Source organism: Prunus mume, linkage group LG3 (assembly GCF_029339155.1).
Source record: "Prunus mume cultivar Tortuosa linkage group LG3, ASM2933915v1, whole genome shotgun sequence".
In the NCBI taxonomy this organism is placed as follows: Eukaryota; Viridiplantae; Streptophyta; class Magnoliopsida; order Rosales; family Rosaceae; genus Prunus; species Prunus mume.
Window position 1 is genome coordinate 17,233,352 of NC_142700.1, and position 20,511 is coordinate 17,253,862.

General features: G+C 38.3%; 2 protein-coding genes and 1 pseudogene across 2 annotated transcripts; all 3 read left to right on the forward strand.

The window, feature by feature from the left end:
- Positions 1–9,303: 9,303 nt before the first annotated feature.
- Positions 9,304–13,213, forward strand: LOC103331328 (F-box protein CPR1-like). The gene is made up of 2 exons (XM_089048761.1): positions 9,304–9,323; positions 11,609–13,213. Exon 2 carries the CDS (start codon positions 11,793–11,795, stop codon positions 12,912–12,914), a length of 1,122 nt encoding a protein of 373 aa, XP_088904887.1. The 5' UTR covers positions 9,304–9,323; positions 11,609–11,792; the 3' UTR covers positions 12,915–13,213.
- Positions 13,214–14,612: 1,399 nt separating this feature from the next.
- LOC148918927 (F-box protein CPR1-like) lies at positions 14,613–15,697 on the forward strand (annotated as a pseudogene).
- A 154-nt stretch (positions 15,698–15,851) lies between these two features.
- Positions 15,852–17,871, forward strand: LOC103326574 (F-box/kelch-repeat protein At3g23880-like). The gene is made up of 2 exons (XM_008228815.3): positions 15,852–16,972; positions 17,694–17,871. The coding sequence occupies exon 1, from the start codon at positions 15,854–15,856 to the stop codon at positions 16,958–16,960; it is 1,107 nt and encodes a 368-aa protein (XP_008227037.2). The 5' UTR covers positions 15,852–15,853; the 3' UTR covers positions 16,961–16,972; positions 17,694–17,871.
- The last annotated feature ends 2,640 nt before the right edge of the window (positions 17,872–20,511 follow it).

The following is a 20,511-nucleotide window of genomic DNA, read 5'->3' on the forward strand; positions in this document are numbered from 1 at the left end:
TATTTTCTTTAGTCCCAATGTTCCTGCTCCTCGAAAAGTTCAGTTGTGTTCCATTCTCAAAGTCAAGGAAAATGCTTTTCCTGGTAATTATCTTGGGTTGCCTACTGTCTAGGGCCTATCCAAGAGGGAGGCCCTTGGGTATATTCAGGAGCGGGTTCTTAAAGTTATTCATGGGTGGAGCGGGAAGACACTAACCTTAGCGGGCAAGGTAATTTTAATTAAGGCTGTCGCCACTGCTATTCCTTCATACCCTATGTCTTGCTTCCTTTTGCCGCTCTCATTATGCCATGATATTGAGATGGCTTTGGCAAATTTCTAGTGGGGGGAGTCTGATAAAGGGCAAAAAATGCACTGGCACAATTGGACAGATTTGGGGACACCTAAAGCAACTGGGGACTGGGTTTTCGGAGTTTTGCTACCTTTAATAAATCCCTTCTTGCCAAACAATGCTGGAGGATCATCAACAACCCTCAGGATTTTTGGGTTTGTATTTTGAAAAGTCTATATTTTCCACATTGTTCTTTCATGGAGGCTGGGTGTGGTGGTCGAGCCTCTTGGGCTTGGCATAGTCCTTTGGATGGGAGAGATGTTCTGTTTCGTGGTGCTCGGTGGCAAGTTCTTGATGGCACCAATATTAAGATGTGGGTGGATCCTTGGGTGCCTCTCTGCTCTCATGCCTACCTTCGCCCTCAACTTCCACTTCCTCTGAACGCTCATGTTCTTGTGTCTAAGCTTATGGATTGGACGACGCATAGTTGGGACTTATCCAGTCTTAATGGGTTGATTTCAGAGACGGACCGAAATGCGATCCTTGCTCTCCCTTTCGGCTGTCGGGGCCTTCATGATCATTTCATTTGGCTTTTCACTATGGATGGTAGGTTTTCTGTTAAATCTGGTTATTACAGGTTGATGGGGAGTCGTTCTCCGAGTTTACCCCGTACTATTGGTTCTTCTCACTCTATGGATCCTTTGGTTTGGAAAACTATTTGGTCTTGCCATACTCTCCCCAAGATCAAGTTTTTTCTATAGCGGGCGGTGGCTGGTCTACTTCCCACCTTTGCTACCTTATTCAAGCGAAAACTTCGACCATCCCCAATTTGTCCCCTCTGTAATGAATTCTGCGTATAGATGAGTATGGAAATCGCGGTGGATGCGGCGTCATTTGATGCCGAGTTGTTGCAACTTACGGAGGTGTTCCCTTTGGCCCTCAAATCTAATCCAAGCTATGTCGAGTCGCTCTTCGAATAGTGGCTTTCGCTTGTCGTCGGAGGAGGAGGAAAGGCGGGAGCGTGCGGCTGTGTTGGGTACACGGAGAAGGGCTGGATTTTATTTGTTATTTTTAAAATTTTAAACTTTTAAATTTTATTTGTTATTTTTTCTTTTTAAAATAAAATTACGAATTTAACCATAATTCTAACGGAATTTGGATGGAAATCCAAAAATTTGACGCCAAGTATCAAATTGGCCATTTTTATATAGTTAAAGTCCTTGATTTATCAAAAAAGAGCCAAAGGATAAATTGACAATTGTGGTTTAATTCAAGGAGCAAAACCGCATTTAAGCCAAAATAAAAAGGGTCATTTTTATCCCAGCCCAAAACTTGTTAGAAAATGTGGGTTATTGGAACTTCCGTTGCCGATTGGAGCCCAATTTTCTGGGTACACAAATGTTTTGGGAACAATGTTCAATCTAATTACGAGTATTGCCATTGTTTTACTCCATATCTTTCACCGAGAACTTTGGGGATTTTGTAGAAGAGCTCCCTAAATTTTAGCCAATAATGAATCTTCCTAAATTTCAGTCAATGTGATAAATTTAAAAATTCAAATGTTTTTTTAGAGAAAAGAATTCAAATGTATTGAAATTAAGAAGAAAAGAATGCAGATGTGGTTAGACCAATTGATTAGGATAGTGAACCCCCTTACACCAAAATTCAAGTTACCAATCCGTAAATTAAATTAACTTATAGTAGTTTAGATTATCACTTGTATAATAAAAAATGCATGATTCAGGTATGATATTAAAAAGAAAATATAACAAAACACTTATGAAGTTAACTTGACTTGCAATTAGCAAAGACTACATTTCCTCTACAATACTACTCTATAATTTCTCCAACTTGAGCATTCATCATCCACACAAACAAGGTGATTAATTAGTCTAAAAATAATTAATTCTCTCTGCTCTCGAACCCTAGCCCCCCTCCCTTGGAAACACTTTCAGCGTCGCACTAGGGGAGGAGGATCCTCTCAACCTTCCTCCATATCCTATTTCTCTCTCTCTCTCTCTCTCTCTCTCTCAGAGTTTATGTTACTTTTCTTGTTGTTTGTATTTCCTCCTTGTTGTTCTGAATCTCCTATCTCACTCCTTCTCATCCCTCTTATTTCCCTCATCTCTAACTTTTTTTTGTCTCCAAACGCCCCCATCTATTCATAACATCTCCCTCAAGTTCTCCTATTCCTCTTTCTCTATGATTGACTTGTTAGTGTCTTGGCTTGTTAGTGCTGCTAATCTCCCCCTACATCCCATGCTCATATTTGAGTCTCAGATTTGTATTTATGGGCTTTGTAGCTTTAGGCCCCGTTTAATAGGCTGGACTAGATTGGTTGGGATTGAGCTTGAAGTGTTAAACTAGATTGGTTTGGATTGGAGCTAGACTTCAAGTCCTATTGAGTTGTTTGGTAGAACACTAGACTGGATTGGACTTAAGTCCAGTCCACTGTTTGGTACAAGTCCACATTGGACAACATTGGACTTCAAATTTTTTTAATTTCAAAATTAATTTACTGTTTATTAGATTATTTAACATCAGAAAAAAAAAAGATTATTCAGTTATAAAATAAAAAATTTTAAAAAGAGAAAAATACTACAATAGGAACTGCAATTTAGAAACAAACAGAACCCATCATCTCTGATAAATATATATATATATATATATATATATAGAGCTTCCATTGAGGGATCCCTTAAATAAGCTTATTTGAGGGACACCCCTTGTAGGGCCCACTCCGGATTGTATTTCACTAATCCAAACCGTCTATTTTGTAGATACTCATTCAAATATCATCTCTATAAAAAATCACTTGAATCCGACATCATTTGACCATTCAATTGAGTCATTGAAATTATAGTACTTTTTTGAAGCATTGTGTTCAATTGATTTTGTAGGACACAATTGGATGTCGAAACAGTTTTGATTTGTCTAATTTTTTGTAAGGATGATCTATGAATGAAGACCTAAAAAATAGATGGTTTGGATCATTGGAAAAAAATTTGTATGGTACCCTAAAGGGCGTCCCTCAAATAAAATTATTTGAAGGATCCCTCAATAGAAGGGGATTGATATATATATATATATATATATATATATATATATCAATTGAATGGTCAAATGATGTCGGATTCAAGTGATTTTTTTGTAGAGATGATCTTTGAATGAGTATCTACAAAATAGACGGTTTGGATTAGTGAAATACAATCCGGAGTGGGGCCTATAAGGGGTGTCCCTCAAATAAGCTGATATATATATATATATATATATATAACCCATCAACGTAAATAAATAAAAAAAAAAAAAAAAACACACACACACAATGAATTACAGAACCAATATTTATAAATAATATAAAACACACAAAATTCTGATTTGAATTCTCAAAGCCTTTGATCCATGGCTTCTCGTCGGCAGTGAGAGGAGACTAGAGACATGAGAAACAAAATTGCAGTTTAGCGAAAGTATCTCATATATGAAAGACAACATTAAAATAAAAAATAAAAACCCCCAAAAAAACGTAGATCTCAACCTCTAACCCAGAAAATAGTGATGGCAATCATCAAAACATCTCAATATTTAACATTTAAATAAAAAATTTACACAGAAATCTGAGATGAGAGATGAGAGTTGAGAGGAGAGGAGAGAAGAGAGAATCCAAAACAAGAATCGCAACTCCATAGATGTATTGAGGATATAAATCTACCTTCAGAATGGCACAAAGAGGTGTTGAAGTCACAAGGAGAATGAAAAGAAGAAAAAGAGACCATGAGAAGAAGGAGGTGTTCGTACGCAGAGAAAGTCAGAGGCGGAGCTTCGAAACCCATGTGTATTTAGGCCCACCAAACCATATAGGATTTTAGCATTTTAATTGGAAGTTTCCAAGGCTACCAAACCCTGACCATGGATCACTTGAGTATGATTGGTATCCGAAAAATCAAAATATGAAGCCCACCGGTTGCAGTACCAGTGTGTATTTAGGCAACCACCAATGTACTAAACTATATAGGATTGGTGCTAGTCACCACCAACACTTGAGTTTGTAACATGGTGCATTGCATTTTCCTTTTAGTTTGTAACTTTAGTTAACTTTGATTGGATTTTTCTTTTTGGTTGTAATTTTAATTCATTTTGGCATTTTCCCTTTAAAGGATTTGGAGAATCCTTTAATTGGAATACTTGGGCTATTTTCCAGTTGAACATGGCGTTATGGTCTTTGTTGACCAATTTATGGATCACTTGCAACCACCCTAAGTATGATGCATATTGGTGGCTTGCTTCCCTAATTCCATTCTCTGCAGATCCCTCTTCATGGCTCCTCTCTCCTTGGTTTCTTGATGGCAGCAGTGATGGTGGCGACGACTAGGAGTTGCTCTGGTTAGGGGGTTACCCTGTCCCCCCCATCTTTAGTTTGGGACTAGTGAGGAATTTGACTATGCCACCACCGGTTGGTTGGGTCTTCTTCTACAAGTGTTTCCTCTAGTCTTTGTATTTGTTCTTTGTTTTTCTAGTTGCGGTTGTCCTTTAGCTTTGGACTCTGGCTTTGTAACTTTGGCTTTTTGCCCTGGTAATGTTATTCCAGTTTGACCTAAAAAAATTAGTCTAAAAATAATACATCGATGGATAGATTAAAGACAAAATTGATGATCAGTATAACATGAATAATAAGGGCTACATAAGCAAATAAACTTGCATGGATGACATAGCAGCATCATTACAAAAACATGACATAGCCCTTCATTCACTATTCTTTTTCTTTTTCTTTTCTCTTTTGGTTTTCCATGCATGGAACCTGAAAATATGAACCATATTTCATGACACACAAGACTACCAAACCATATATATATCATGGCACACAAGACTCTAGAAAGAAAGAGGTAACCATATATAAGAGTACAATTAATTACGTATACGACATAAGTTACCAACTCTACTACTCCATAATTGGGGGTGGCTGAGGTCGTGGAGGCCATGGTCGTGTAGGAGGAAAGGGGAATGGAGGGCGAGGCCATGGAGGCAAGGTCGGCTGAGCATAGCCACACAGGCCATACAAGCAAAGCACACCAAAGGGGCACCTATTTCCACACCTCCCACAATTAAAAGGGCTAATATTGGTGTTCACGCAAAAACCACGACAACATTGCCAACTAAATGGACATCTAATTCGACACAGCCCACAATTGTTAACATCGGAGCTGACGTTGACGCAACGGTCCTTACAGCACCACCACCTAGTCGGAGGGTTTCCTTGCTGACGACATATCCAAGGCTGGCGCTGGCACCCTCCCTGCCGCAGTGGTCGTGGCCAGTTCGTTGCTACTTTGTTTAGCCATGGAGAAGTGGCATTTGAATGTCCTAGGCCTTCAACTGTGATCACAAGAAGGTATAGCAATAGTACAATTACAAAGAAAAAGTGAAGTTCGGCAAGTAGCATCGTTTTAATTAATTATACTGCTTAGAAGAAGAGGGAACAGGGGGCCTTATATATATATAGGCTTTTATTGTGCGTTTTAGTTTAGTTAATTTCTTGTTCTAGAATTAATTAGTTAATTAAGGAGGGTATTGATTCTTCAGGTAAAGTTCATGCTTCTCTTACATGCATATGGTTTTGTTTTTGAAGTTTTGAGTTGTGGAGGGTGGAAGGTGTGGTGGAGAGAAACAAACAATTACGTGATATATGAACGAGTTTTGCTTCAGTTTTGAGGAGGCACTTTAAGCCTCAACTTTATGATCAAATGTCTAAGTGATTTAGAGTAGAGTGGGTCAAATGGCGTGAGCATTGAGCAAACTGGTAGTAACTTCATTTTGCTTTGCTAGCTGGCGTAGGTTGTCCTCATGACGGTCTCTCAATATGCCATGGACCCTTGAACGCACACACTTTTGCACAATTTCTGGTCTAAAGAATGAGAGTGAGAGAGAGAGAGAGAGAGAGAGAGAGAGAGAGAGAGAGAGAGAGAGAGAGAGAGAGAGAGAGGGGGGGGGAATAGATCACATACCGAAATAGTCTCCTAAATTTTGCATTTCAATACCAACTCTCCAAATGGTCATACCATCAAAGTCTGTCAATTTTGCCATTAAATTTAGGGGTAAAACCATCCACATGTTAGAAGCTCACCCAAATTAGAACCCTAGCTCCATATGTGTGGAGAGGTGGGCTTCATGAGTGTCGGGGCTAGGCCTGAGGTTGGGGGAAGAGAGAGAGGCAGTGGATGTCTTGATAAGCTTTTGATGGGTGAGGAGGTGGTGGTCTTAATGAGAGAGAGAGAGAGAGAGAGAGAGAGAGAGAGAGAATGTGTATTTTCATCTATCCGATCCAAACACCCATGAGAAGAAAAATATATATTCTTCTTCTATCAAAACCAGAGAGAGAGAGAGAATGTGTATTTTCATCTATCTGATCCAAACACCCTTGAGAAGAAAAATATATATTCTTCTTCTATCAAAAGTTCAAAACCAACCAACCCTTGTGAAATATTAATAAGACAAATATTTTTTTTATCCCAAATTTGTTTACAACATAAATATTTTTTGTTTTTTTTGGGTGATGGAAGTGCGGTGGGGTTTTGGGTCTAGGATCAAAGGAGGAGGAGAGAGAGAAGTGGTCATACAGCACGGTGGGGTTTAGGATTGGAGAGGGATGATGATGATTTGGGTAGGGGTTGGCCGATAGATTTTTAGTAAATTTAGGATTTAGCCAAAAAAAAAAATTCACTTTTGGAAAAAGCCAAAACTTTTTCAAAAAAGACAGAAAAACCTCTCAACTTTCAAATCAAAGATATGCAAATGTAAAGGATTTCTTAGGAAATCCAAAAATAAATCAGAGCAATTTTGTCTATTTTGGCTTTTTTTACAAAATTTCTCTCTCATTTGTGTTTTTCCAAAGTCTCCCTAGATTTTTTTTGGGGTGGGGTATAGTATAGCCGTGCGGCTAAACTTTTTAAAAGGGAAAATCTGCGTATAGCCGTGCGGCCTTACTTTTTTTAAAATATAAAAACAGAGGACCCCCAATCGATTAGGCACCACGTGTCAATACAAGTCTATTTTAAAAAAAAAAATTTTTTTTTTTTGAGACCTTTCCTATTGAGAGAAACGATAGCATACTAAACTCACACACACCACACGGATGCTAGGATTCTAACCCAGGACCTTGCTTGAGGGAGTAAATACTCCAAACCACACGGAGTATAGCCGCATGGCTGTACTAGTTTTTTTTAAAGAAAACCCTCTATTGATTAGGCGCCACGTGTCAATAATCAGTATAGCGGTCCTATACTATTTAAATACATTATATTTAAAAGGTATAGCCGCCAGGCTATACTATTTAATAAAAAAAGAACCCTCATAGTTGCATTAGTTTGTACCCTATAAATATGAATTTGCTAGTTTCAACATATCCAAAGTATATATTAATCTTCCACTATATGATATTTTAATATAATTTTTATAACATATGTTTGTTATTCTTATTTAATAATATGTTAGAATTATTTGTATGATACATGAATTTTGTGTACCTTATAGAAAATTTTGTAAAAAATACATTTATAAAATATTATAAATACGTACATACATGTACAATACGACTATTGTATGTTCTCTTTTTTTAAACCATAATACGTGTATAGAACACGAATGTATTAGTAAAAACTGTATATATACTACAACGTGCAGCACGTTGACACAAAAGTGTATTTGATGAAGCTGGTTTCTAGCGCATATCCCTTGGTACAAGGCTTAGGTTTGAATCTAAAAGCTTCCTTCCACTCAAAACAAAACAAATATATATATATATATATATTCATGTCTTCTTCTTTCTCTTAAACTCTTTTTCTTTTCTTTTTTTAAACCGAACATACTAATATTTAACTTTATCAAATGAAAACATTAAAAAATTTATGAATTTGATTTGTAATTGTTATTATATGTTAATTGATGATGAATTTTAATTATAAAAAAATTGATTTATGTCATTAAGCCATAGAATTTTTTTTTCATATTAGATTATATGAGAGCTCTAGTTTGAATTTTACATAAGGCTCTCAAAATCTCAGGACTAGCCCTATTTGTACATATTGAACCTTAATGCACCAAAAAGCCTTAAACTACACATTCATATACCAAAGAGGTGATTCTTCCTTATTCTTCCTTTTAAAAAAGGCTTAATTATGTGCATGCCCCTTGTGCTTTCAAACTTATCTCAGATTACCACATGTGTTTTCAAACGGCTCAAAATACCCTCAAACTTTTAAAACCGCCTCACGTTACCCCTTTCCAGCTTTTTTGATGTTCCTCTGAATGTTGGGCCCCACTTCCTTTGTCTTCTTTTTCTCCTTCTTCCCTCGGAAGGGCAGCCTCTCCCTTTGTTACTATTCATCGCTTATTTACCCTCCAAAACTCAGAAATTTCTCCTAACCAACACAACTAGTAGCAAGAACAGCTCGAGAGGTTGAAAAACCACATCTAGATTGAAGCAAATGGTGCTCGGAATCGCCCAAACGAGCGATGGAGATTTTGGGTAAAAATCGGACAATTTCTTGCTTTTTCCGCAATCCAAACGGCGGTTGACAATGGTGAGATGTGAGGTGGTAGAGGACAACGTCGTTCTTTTGATACCCATGTCGCTTAGGGTGGCTGGAGAAGGAGATGGCAGCCCAAAACTGGTCGGATGAACAGAATAACAAAGGGCCTCATTGCTCGAATTTAAGCCGTTTGCAAACACAGGTGATAATCTGAGATAAGTTTGAAGCACAAAGGGCATGTACATAATTAAGCCTTTAAAAAATTGGGAATGTTGTTTTCCCTCTTGCAATGGTTTAATGTGAAATACTTTATTTTTATTTACACTTCATTTTATAGATATATATTCCAAACAACTTATTCTAGGAAACTTGTGACGTTTGATTTCTTAAAAAACAAATAGGAAAGCTTGACCAAAAAAAACAGAAAGCTTTGCAATAACAGAGCATATAAATAGAGAAGCTTTTCCGATCCGGAAAGGAAATTCCTAGAAGCTTTTCTTCTTCACTACATTAGCTTATCAGGACCAAAATTTGTAAGTTCCTAAACTTTCTCTTTCCTTCTTCTGGGAATTTTAGAGCTTTTTGTCAGCTAAAAATTATGGGTTTGGCTTCAGTATTTTTTCCTCTAATGGGTTTTGATTTTTTTTTTTGGGTTTGATATGAATAATATGACGTTTAGGGTTTAGGGTTTAAGTACTGCTTTAAGAGCAGCTCTCACGTTTTCTTTTTTCTCAATTATTGCTGGGTTTTGTGTAACACCGACCCCAAATTTATCCCGTATTTTAAATTATTTAAGTGGAATTGAGAAATTACCCGTGGGATAAGGGTATTTTAGTCATTTTCTTACCCGGAAGGAATTTGGGAATTCCGGTTGTACCGTTGCGTAGAGCACGGTGAGATGAGTTCAGACACGATCGAATCCGAGGAGATATGATCAAAAGAAGCTCAGTGGCATAATTGTAAATATTTGGAAATTGGATTTTTGGTTAATTGCCCCCCTCTCTCTCTCTCTCTCTCGGTTATGGCCGCCACGTCCGGCCAAAGTTACCTTCGCGGAAAACGAGGAGAAAAGCTCGGTTTTGATAGCGGCCGTTCTCCATCGTCCGCCGCCATTTTTGGCAATCAAGGTATGGAAATTCATCCCTTCTGCATGATCTAGCTGATGGTTGGGTAGGATTTCATAAATTTTGAGGCTAAGTAGCTCGATCTAAATTGAAATTTGGCCGGTTTTGCGATCGAGATTCCGGCCACTTCCGTTCAGTTTTTGGGGTATGTCCAAGAACAAAACTGACTTCAAATTAGGTGTATAACCTAGGGTAGGAGTCTTGGCTCACGATTTGGAAGTTTTCCGCGATGTGATATCGCTTTGTGGCGGCGCATGGGCACTGTAGCTGAGGGCATTTTTGTCCCACTGTGATCCTCTCGATGTCACGAGCGCGTAGGTATGCTCGGATCTCATTTTGGATACCGTTAGAGTTACGGATATCGCATATCGGGTATTTTCCGTTCGCTAGGTTTGGACCGTTGGATGGTCTTATAATATGTTGATCTAGGTATTACCACTGTGGTCATGTAGGATTTGTGGATTGTAAAATGGAGTTCCGGATACTCCGAAAATGCCAACCCTAGGCTTAGGGTTTTAGTAACCGTCCGATCGTGCGATCGTGAGTGATCCAAACGTCCGATCTGGACCAAACTTGCAGGACGTGTGTCCTAGACCTTGTAGAACCTATAGGAACTGTCATATCGAATTTGGAGGTTGTGGGCCCCGCAGGCCCGTTTGACCCTAGGTTGACCGTGAGACTTCCGAGATAGTCTTGCCTTTCTTTGAGGGTTAGAATGACCTTAGTGATAGGTCTGGAGCGTTGTTGAGCTAAATGGATATTGTAGGTTTAGGATATAAATTGATGAATTTAAATGGGGGAGTTTATGGAATGCTTTATTGGTTGAGGTTTATATAAGATTAGAAATTATATATTAAATTGTGTGGATGTATAAAGGAGTGATTGAATTTAGCTTAGGTACGCGCCTTTGGATTAGCCGGTGATTGTGGGATGTCAGTTTTGGTCATAACGTATGATGGGAGATGTGATTGTGTGAGGCTGGTGAGAATGTAGTTGGTTCGCAGATTTGTTTACGAGGCCGGGTGCGTCCCGTCGTATGAAGGGTGATATTGTGATTGTGTTTGGTGAGTTGTGATGGATAAATCCTAGAATATGTATTTGTGTGGCGGTAATGGTTTATTTGATATTAGGAGCCAGGATAGATACGAAAGAGCTACGTGTGGCTTGATCCCTCAAGAAGGGTACGTAGGCAGCCTGAAGTTACTAGGTGCAGCCACAGATTAGACCCCACTTAGGTGGTCTTATTGAGATTGGTTCGGACCTTGTTGTTGGTCCCGAAACTTGGTTGAATTGAGATTGGTCCTGGAGACTGAGTGAGTGAAGGTGTGCATAAATAGATTTTGAATTTGTTATATGCATGTTTGATGCATTAAGTTATTTTAAAAACTTTGTGGGCAGTTTTGCTAGAATCATTTGAAGGCCGGAGGCCATTTGTAATTGCATGAGATTATATTGTGCATGCTGCCGGTTGGGTTATAAATGTGTTTTATGCATGTGGAAATTTTGGGGAAATGTTCAATTTACAGGGGAGACTCTGAAATTTCAGCAGAAAGTCTCGTGCCCTTAATCCTCTCTGGTAAACGAGGACATAGATTTAAGGAGTGAACCCGGCGTGGGTGTGATGCCGGTCTCCGCAGGTTCGTCTCGGGTTCCGGAAATTGGTCCTGTCATTTTGTATCTATTGCTTTTCTCAGGTGGTATAACTATTTGAATTTGCAAGACATGGATAACATACAAGATATCACACAGGCGATACACGAATTGAAATTTGAAGCGATGGCACTCTCTTTTCCTGAGGAAATCATATAAGAGATCCTAATTAGGCTATCCGTTAAATCTCTGATCAAATGCACTTCAGTCTGCAAGGCATGGAGGTCCATGATCATAAACCAAAGCTTTATTCACGCACGCCTCAACCCAACTGTGGACTTTGCTAACCAGAATGACATTGACCTCCTCCTACTCCACAGAATTTCTGGTAGCAATAGCCTCAACTACTACCAAAACACGGCCATTCACAAGGTAAAAGACGAGGTTCACTCTGTGCATCATGATAACCGGGCGTTTGATGTGTACTCCAAGATCGAATTTCCAATTGCCGCAAAGAAAAACTATGGCAATTCACATCTTCATGTGGTTGGCACTTGCGATGGGCTAATTTTCCTTGCGGATGATGTCCCCTGTTATGCTTACAACTTCATTATATGGAACCCAGCCATTAAAAAGTCAGTGACCCTTCCCAAGCCAGGTATTACCTATCAGACGCATGGTGGGTATGATGCTTCTATTGGGTTCAGTTTTGATGCTACAACCAATGACTATAAGGTTGTGCGAGTTGTGACTTTATGGGATGACGATGATGAGACGCCAACTCTAGCTGAGGTTTATTCCCTAGCCACCGGCACATGGATGAGTCTTGGTTGTGTTTCTCCTGCATGTCTAATAGATAAAGCTGCATCCAGTGCTTTTGTTAATGGGGTTCTTCATTGGCCTATAGTCTGTCAAACAGATATTGATTCTTACTATATTATATTGACATTTGATCTGGGCAAGGAGGTGTTCAGTCAGATACTTATGCCTAAGATTATTCAATGGGACGCAAATTTGGGATTGCAATTGTCTGTTTCAGATAACAAAAAATCTATTGCTTTGTTCATGAGGCCCAACAATCGTGAAGATTTCTATATCGATTATGGGCGTGAAGATTCTGTTCTTGATATATGGGTGATGAAAGAGTATGGCAGAGAGGAATCATGGACCAAATTGATAACTCTCAATCCACAAGGTCCAGAAACAATTTTCCTCAGCGCCTTATGTTTTAGGAAGAGTGGGGAATTATTGTTACTGCAAAAAGAAAAAGAGAGGCAGGAACTAGTATCACTAGACATTTTGAGCAAACAGTTTAAACTTCTTGGGATTTCTGGATATAGATATTGTACTGGTCATTTTTATAAAGAGAGCCTCCTCTTACTCGACAAGAGCGATGCAAAGTCTTACTAAGAGAAAGAACAAGTAATGTGATTATTGTGCTGAGAGCAGAACATTTCAATTCTTTGTTTGCCAGGTTTTTATGTTCATTAAAAGCATGATTGGTGACTAAATTGTTGTGGGATATTTCTTATGTTAGAGTTGTTGTGGGTTCTTTCTTTTAGCTGATTGTCTTTCTCGCTTCTGTTGCTAGAGCACAACTTGTGAATAAAGTCAACACAGCTCTCATGGAGACTCAATTTGGATATCAAAATGTTAAAAATAGTGTAATTATAATTTATAATAATATCGACTCAGCTCTCATGTAAACACGATTAGACTAGTCTTTTATGTACTCTTAGTCTTAGTCAACTTGGTACCACTTTAGACATTGGACTGATTGCTGCTACTGTAGTGAAGTCTGTGTATTCAATTTGCATGGTTTTGTTTGCTGCTTTAATCCATTTTCCAATGTTTTCATATGTACATTAGTTTCTTTTCCAATTTAGCTTTCATTTGTGTAAGCATGAAGAGGAAGTTTGATTTGCACTCCTGAAGAAGTACTGGGAAAAGTTTTCATGACAAATGATGTCAACTCTAATGCTTAACAATTGATTAACGCAACACTTTTCTTGTTTTCTTTTGTTGCAGATTTGTAGTGCAGTAACATTGTTTGCCGAAAGTGCCTGACTTGCCTGATGCCTGATGTGCGTCAATGTCTGTTTCTTGTTATCTATCTTGCTGATGTATTTTCGTTTTCTTGTTCATTTTTTTGCCAATTTGTAGGGCAGTAGCGTCCTATGCCTGAAGTGCCTGATGTTTCTGTGTATTTACTTGGCATGGAACTTGTTATCTATTAGTTCTTGCACTATTTATTCTTCAGCTTTTGGGAAGCTTTAATGGAAGTATCTAGTTACAAATTGCATTTGCCTTTGCAGTTCTCTGCACCAGTTCCCATGAAATGCTTTTGCAATTTTCTTTTCCATTTTTATTGCATAGTTTTCCCTGAGCTGAACAATTTACAGCAAAATTCACTTTTAATTAAGTAATGAAGGTGATTTGAAATTGTACCATGTTTTAGTTAACTGCATGCCTGCAACATATGATGGTTGTCTATTTTTGCAATTGCATTCGTTTGAAGACCATTTTTGCAACATTAAACTCAACCCTCATTCAGCTCTAGACTCGATAAAAGTAATTTAATAAGAATGGGTATATGACTAAATATCTCTTTTAAATTTCATTAAAATTCCCAGAAGCTCGGACAAAGCACCTTGTTTCAGAGGCTAGAGCTGTTTCAGCATTTGAATTAAGAACTAGTCTGTTGTAGGAACATTTTAATTAGGAGTTGAAATCTCTTTTACAGTTTTTTATTGAATGATTTTCCTATAGGGATTTAATTAGGAGTGGAAATCAACTGGATACCATATGCTTGAAACTATAGTCAAAACAAGGCAACATCAAGCATGTAATAATATACCAAATACTAACCTATATCGAAGGTTTATTCGAATTTCAAAACTAAGTACTAATTATATGACGGAGTAATTAGACCCATAACTACAATAAAACAAGCCGATTAAGTATGAAAATCCCTATTCACCTCCACATCCACCTCTGCAGCCGCCTCGACAACCACTATGACGGATAGTGACACTACTAGATGCACACTATGAACAATGTCCAAGCATATAATCTGGTTTCATTTCTCTTAACAGTTTTACCAGCGTGATGATATACTGGAGGAAGAATAAGCTGGCTATTTGGTACATTGAAAGGCAATTTGTAACATTTATTTTTCATTTATGATGGATTTGGATTGGATTTTAGTACTTTTAGTTTTCCGACTAAAAATTGTATATGAATGTTACTCTACTGTAAGAACAGCTCTCTTGATATTTTGTTTTCTCAATTATAGCTGAGTTTTGTCTCCATTGCTTTTCTCTGTTGGTAAGTATAACTATTTGAATGTGCTAGACATTGATAACATAAAAAAATGTCAGACAAGGGATCAAATTGAAAATTGAATCGATCGCATGCTCTTTTCCTCAGGAAATCGTACAAGAGATCCTAATTAGGCTACCCGTTAAATCTCTGATCAAATGTACTTCAGTCTGCAAGACATGGGGTCCATGATCATAAACCAAAGCTTTATTCACCCCCACCTCAGCCCAACAGTGGACTTTGCTAACCAGAATGACACTCACCTCCTCCTACTCCACAAAATTTCTGGTAGCTGTAGCCTCACCTACTACCAAAGACAATGTTATTCACAAGGTAAAAGACGAGGTTCACTCTCTGCATCATGATAACCAGGCGTTTGATGTGCCAAGATCGAATTTCCAATTGCCACAAAGAAAAACTTTGGGAATTCACATCTTCTTGTGCTTGGCACTTGTGATGGGATAATTTGTCTTGCGGATGATATCCCCTCTTATGCTTACAACTTCTTTATACGGAACCCAACCATTAGAAAGTTGGTGACCCTTCCTAAGCCTGGTATTAACTTTTGGTCGCATGGTAGGAACAATGCTTCTCTTGGGTCTGGTTTTGATGCTATGACCAATGACTATAAGGTTGTGCGACTTGTGACTTTATTGGAGGAAGATGAGCAGCCAACTCTAGCTGAGGTTTATTCCCTAGCCACGGGCACATGCAGCAATCTTGGTTGTGTTTCTCCTGCATCTCTAATAACAAAAACTGAATCAGACAAAGAAGAAGCTTTAACAGAGCCATCAAAGTTCATCTTGAGGAATGGGGGCTTGGGCGGAAGCCATATGATTGGAGTAGTTTGGCCACGAGATCTCCCCGAATAGTAGTTGATACAGAAGAACTCAACACAAGTGTGAGCAACAACTGTCAAACTTTTTGTTTGATGAGTGCATATACGTCGAAAGATACAATGATTTATGGACTCCCAAATCTGTCAACAAACAATTAAGATTTTGCTCAAAACTAGAGAAACCATGATCATGAACAAAAGCTTTATCCGCGCCCACTTAACCCTAACAGTCGATTTTGCTAACCAGGATGACATTGACCTCCTTCTACTCCACATAATTTCTTGTGACAGTAGCAGCACCTTCGGCCACAAAACGATCGTTTTCGAGATAAAAGATGAGGTTCACTGTGTGCATTATGATAACCAGGCTTTTGATGTGTACTCCAAGATCGAATTTCCAATTGCTCCAAAGCAAGAACTGTGCAATTCTCATTTTCGTGTGGTCGGCACTTGTAGTGGGCTAATCTGCCTTGCGGATGATATCCTCCGTTATGGTTACAACTTCTTTATATGGAACCCAGCCATTAGAAAGTTAGTGACCCTTCCCAGGCCTGGAGTTACCTTTAGGACGCATGGTGGGTATGATGCTTCTATTGGGCTCGGTTTTGATGCTATGACCAATGACTATAAGGTTGTGCGAATTGTAACTTTACAACATGAAGATGAGGGGCCAACTATAGCTGAGGTTTATTACCTAGCCACTGGCACATGGAGGAGTCTTGGTTGTGTTTCTCCTGCATGTGGAACAGATGGAGCTGCATCCAATGCTTTTGTTAATGGGATTCTTCATTGGCCTGTAGTCTCAGACGGCGATGGTTGCTATTTTATTTTGACGTTTGACCTGGGCAAGGAGGTGTTTGGTAAGATACCTACGCCGAAGATTATCCATTGGAATCCCAAGTGGGGATTGCAATTGTCTGTTTCCGAAAACAGAAAATCTGTTGCTCTGTTTATGAGGGATAACAGTTGTAAAGATTTCATGATGGATAATAGGTGCGAAGATTCTGTTCTTGATATATGGGTGATGAAAGAGTATGGCAGAAAGGAATCATGGACCAAATTGATTACTCTCGGTCCACAAGGTCCAGAAAGACTTTTACCCAGGGCCTTATGTTTTAGCAAGAGCGGGGAACTACTGCTACTGCTAACAAAAGAAGGGAGGCGGGAACTAGTTTCACTAGACCTTGTGAGCAAACAGTTTAAAAATCTTGGGATTTCTGGATATAAATATTGTACTGTTGATTTTTATAAAGAGAGCCTCCTCTTACTCGACAAGAGTGATGCAGAGTCTTACTAAGAGAAAGAACAGGTAATGTATTATAGTGCTGAGAGCAGAACATTTCAATTCTTTGTTTGCCAGGTTTTTATGTTCATTAAAAGCATGATTGGTGACTAAATTGCTGTGGGATCTTTATTATGTCGACTTGTGTGGGTTTTTTTTTCCTTTAGCTGATTGTCTTTCTCGCTTCTGTTGCTAGAACACAACTTGTGACTAAAGTCAACTCAGCTCTCATGGAAACTCAATTTGGATATCAAAAAGTTAAAAACTATATAATTATAATAATATCAACTCAGCTTTCATGTAAACACCGTTAGACTGGTCTTTTATGAGTGCTTTTAGTTTTTGACTCATATAACATCAAGTTGGTATGACTTTTGAGGGTGGACTGATTACTGCTACTGTAGTGAAGTTTGTGTATTCAATTTATTGTTTTCTGCTGTAAGAGATTGTGCTATAGTTCAGGCTTTAATCCCTTTTCCAATGGTTTTCATTTGTATAATAGTTTCGTTTCCAATTTAGCTTTCATTTAGGGAGAGGAATTTTCATTTGCACTCCTGAAGAAGTACTGGGAAAAGTTTTCATGACAACTGATGTCAACTGTAATGCTTAACAAATTATTAGCGTAGCACTTTTCTTGTTTTCTGTTGCTGCAGATTTGTAGTGCTGTAACGTCGTTTGCCTGAAGTGCCTGATGCCTAATGTGCAGACACTCCCATCTAACATGTTGATGTTTGTTGCTGATTTGTAGGGCAGTAGCGTCCTATGCCTGAAGTGCCTGATGTTTCGTTGTATTTACTTGGCGTCGAACTTGTTATTTGTAGCGCTGATATGTTTTTTTTTTTTTTAGTAGTAGTTCTTGCGCTATTTAGTCTTCAGCTTTTGAAAAACTTTAATGGAACTGTGGAAGCATCTAGTTAAAATTTTCATTTGGCTTCGCTGTTTGGAACTCTGCACCATTTTCTATTAAATGCCTCTGCAATTTTCTTTTCATTTCCATTGCATAGTTTTCCCTGAGCTCAACAATTGACAGTAGAATCTACTTTTGAATAATGAAGGTGCGGTGAAACGTTAACTCAACCCCCATTCAACATTCTTCTCAGTAATGAACACAGACTATCTAAACGCCACGTTGGCTTTACCACAATTCTCCTTCAGTGGAATATGTACTCCTTTTTTGAATGCTGACCTATATCCTAACTAATATTCAGATTTCAATCTCCACTATTCACAGCCACCTCCACCTCCTCAGCCGCCACAACCTCCTCCTCGACAACCGCCACCATCACCGTGAGGAGCATGATCACTAGCTGTTGTGGCCAAAGCAACACCAGCTCCTGGCATAATAACCCACAATCCTTAATCACTCGTCGCGCTTCTGTCTCCAAGCATATATTCTGGTTTCATTTCTCTTCACAAATTTACGAGCGTGATGATATATTATTTATTACACATTCAGATATCAATGAATTGATTGTTCCTTTAAAATCCATTCTGCAATGGTTTGATATGAAATAAACTATTTTAGTTTTACACTTCATTTTACAGATATAAAAGACATGCCATTACAAATTTAAAGAAATATAGGAGAAAGTCCTAAACGTGTCCAAGCTAGGAGTGGAAGAATCGTGTCCCAAAATGATTTTTTTTTTTTTTTTTTTTTTTTTGGTCTGAACCACGAGGTGGTCCTGGATGGGCTCCAACTATGGATGGCACCTTTAAGCCTTAACCACAACCTGCACTAATCCCCGCTCACACCGGTCGGCCCGTAAGGAGTAAAGTCTGGCCAAAGTAGTGGCTCCATACGAGAGCAGGGATCGAACCCCTGACCTCTCTTAAGGAATGAGAGTGCCGAACCACTCACACCAACCACCTTGGTTGTCCCAAAATGATTTTAAGTTATCAAGAAATGAATTATTCTTAATTTATTCTAATAATATTATTTAAGCTGTTCAACTAATTAGCTTATTGTCATATATATTCTTCCTTTCCCTAGCACAGATTCTGTAGATACAAAAATAAAAATAAAAATTGATTACTGTAGACGAAACTCAATAGTGGAAGTGAGAACCTGTTAATACAAAAATTAAAAAAATTGCTCAAGAATTTTTTGCATATGATGACTTTGATTGCTACGTTAGCATAAAAGTGTGGAAGTTAGATCAAGGGCTGAACCAAATTCCTAATTACAGAAGTATATGCTGCACATCCATGGTGGATGTGTGGTTCAATCCCGATCATATGGCCAATCACTTTAATATCCTGCTTAGTTATAAGTCCACGTTACAAAACTCGGCAATATTGAAACTTGATGTAAATCCTCATAAATATTTGTATCATTTAGTATATTTTCAATATGGAATTCTAGCGTTATGGCAATTTAAAGCCGCCAAAATTCTAAGTTATCAGCATGATAAATTAATTTGCTAAACTTTAGACATCTTAACATTTGGTTGAACTAACCAGGTCCTCCCAAACGAGCCCTTAACGTTTGCTTGGCCCCAACAGATCATTGTCCCCAAAAGTGATTTTCTTATACAATAAGTGTTGAACTAACTAGGTACTTCAATATCAATTAGCTCTTATCCAAAGGATGAACACATTTTGGCACAACTTCTTACTTTTTTTCTCCATGAATTACTATCATTATTATTACCAGAAAAAAAAAAACAAAAAACAATCACCAACAAATCCAACAGGGTTCTATTTGTGCACCCCTACTTTTAAACCAAAAAAATTAAATTAAATTTCTCTTTTTATTTGCAATTAGAACGTTAGGGCTGCCAAATGGGGCCATGGCCATTGTAGTTGCTAGGGCTGGGCATTTGGACCGAAACCCTAACCCGCCAAATCAAACGATCGGTTTGGTTTGGTTCGGTTTTTTTTTCATTTTTTTTGGTCATCGATTTCAACCCAAATCAAACCAAAATATATGGTTCGGTTTACGATTTGCAATATTCAAACACACGGTTTAACCAAACCAAACCGAAGATATTAAAAAATATTATATATAATATTATTTAAGAAATATATATATATAATACATAGTTTCAATCTTTTCTTTTTCTTCTCTCTCAATCTTTCCATTTGTCGTGTCTTCATCAATCCCTCTCTCTCTATTTTAATTTTCTCATTCTTATATATGTCTTCACACCCTCTCCCCGTCTCCCTCCTCTTTTTTCATTCTTCTTCTTCTCTCTCCGTTCTTTTTCTCCTCCTCTTCTTCTTCTTCTTCTCCATCTCTCCCTCTCTCTTTTTTTTCTTCTTCTCCTCTCCATTGCTTTTATTTCCTCTCCCTCTCTCTCTCTCTTTAAGAAAGCCAAAAAACCGAAACCGAACCAAGCCAAACCACCAAGTCCGGTTAACCGAAGTGGTCGGTTTTCATCAACTATGGTTTGGTTTCGGTTTTCAAAATGGCCAAACCGAAGCCTTTGGTTTGGGTTCGGGTTGAGCCCAAAACCGAACCAACCCGGACCGAGCCCAGCCCTAGTAGTTGCTGTAGACCTTGTTAAGCCATTGCTCGGACTGAGGCGTGTTTTTTTTTACTTTCTGGATTTTTTGTTTTTGTT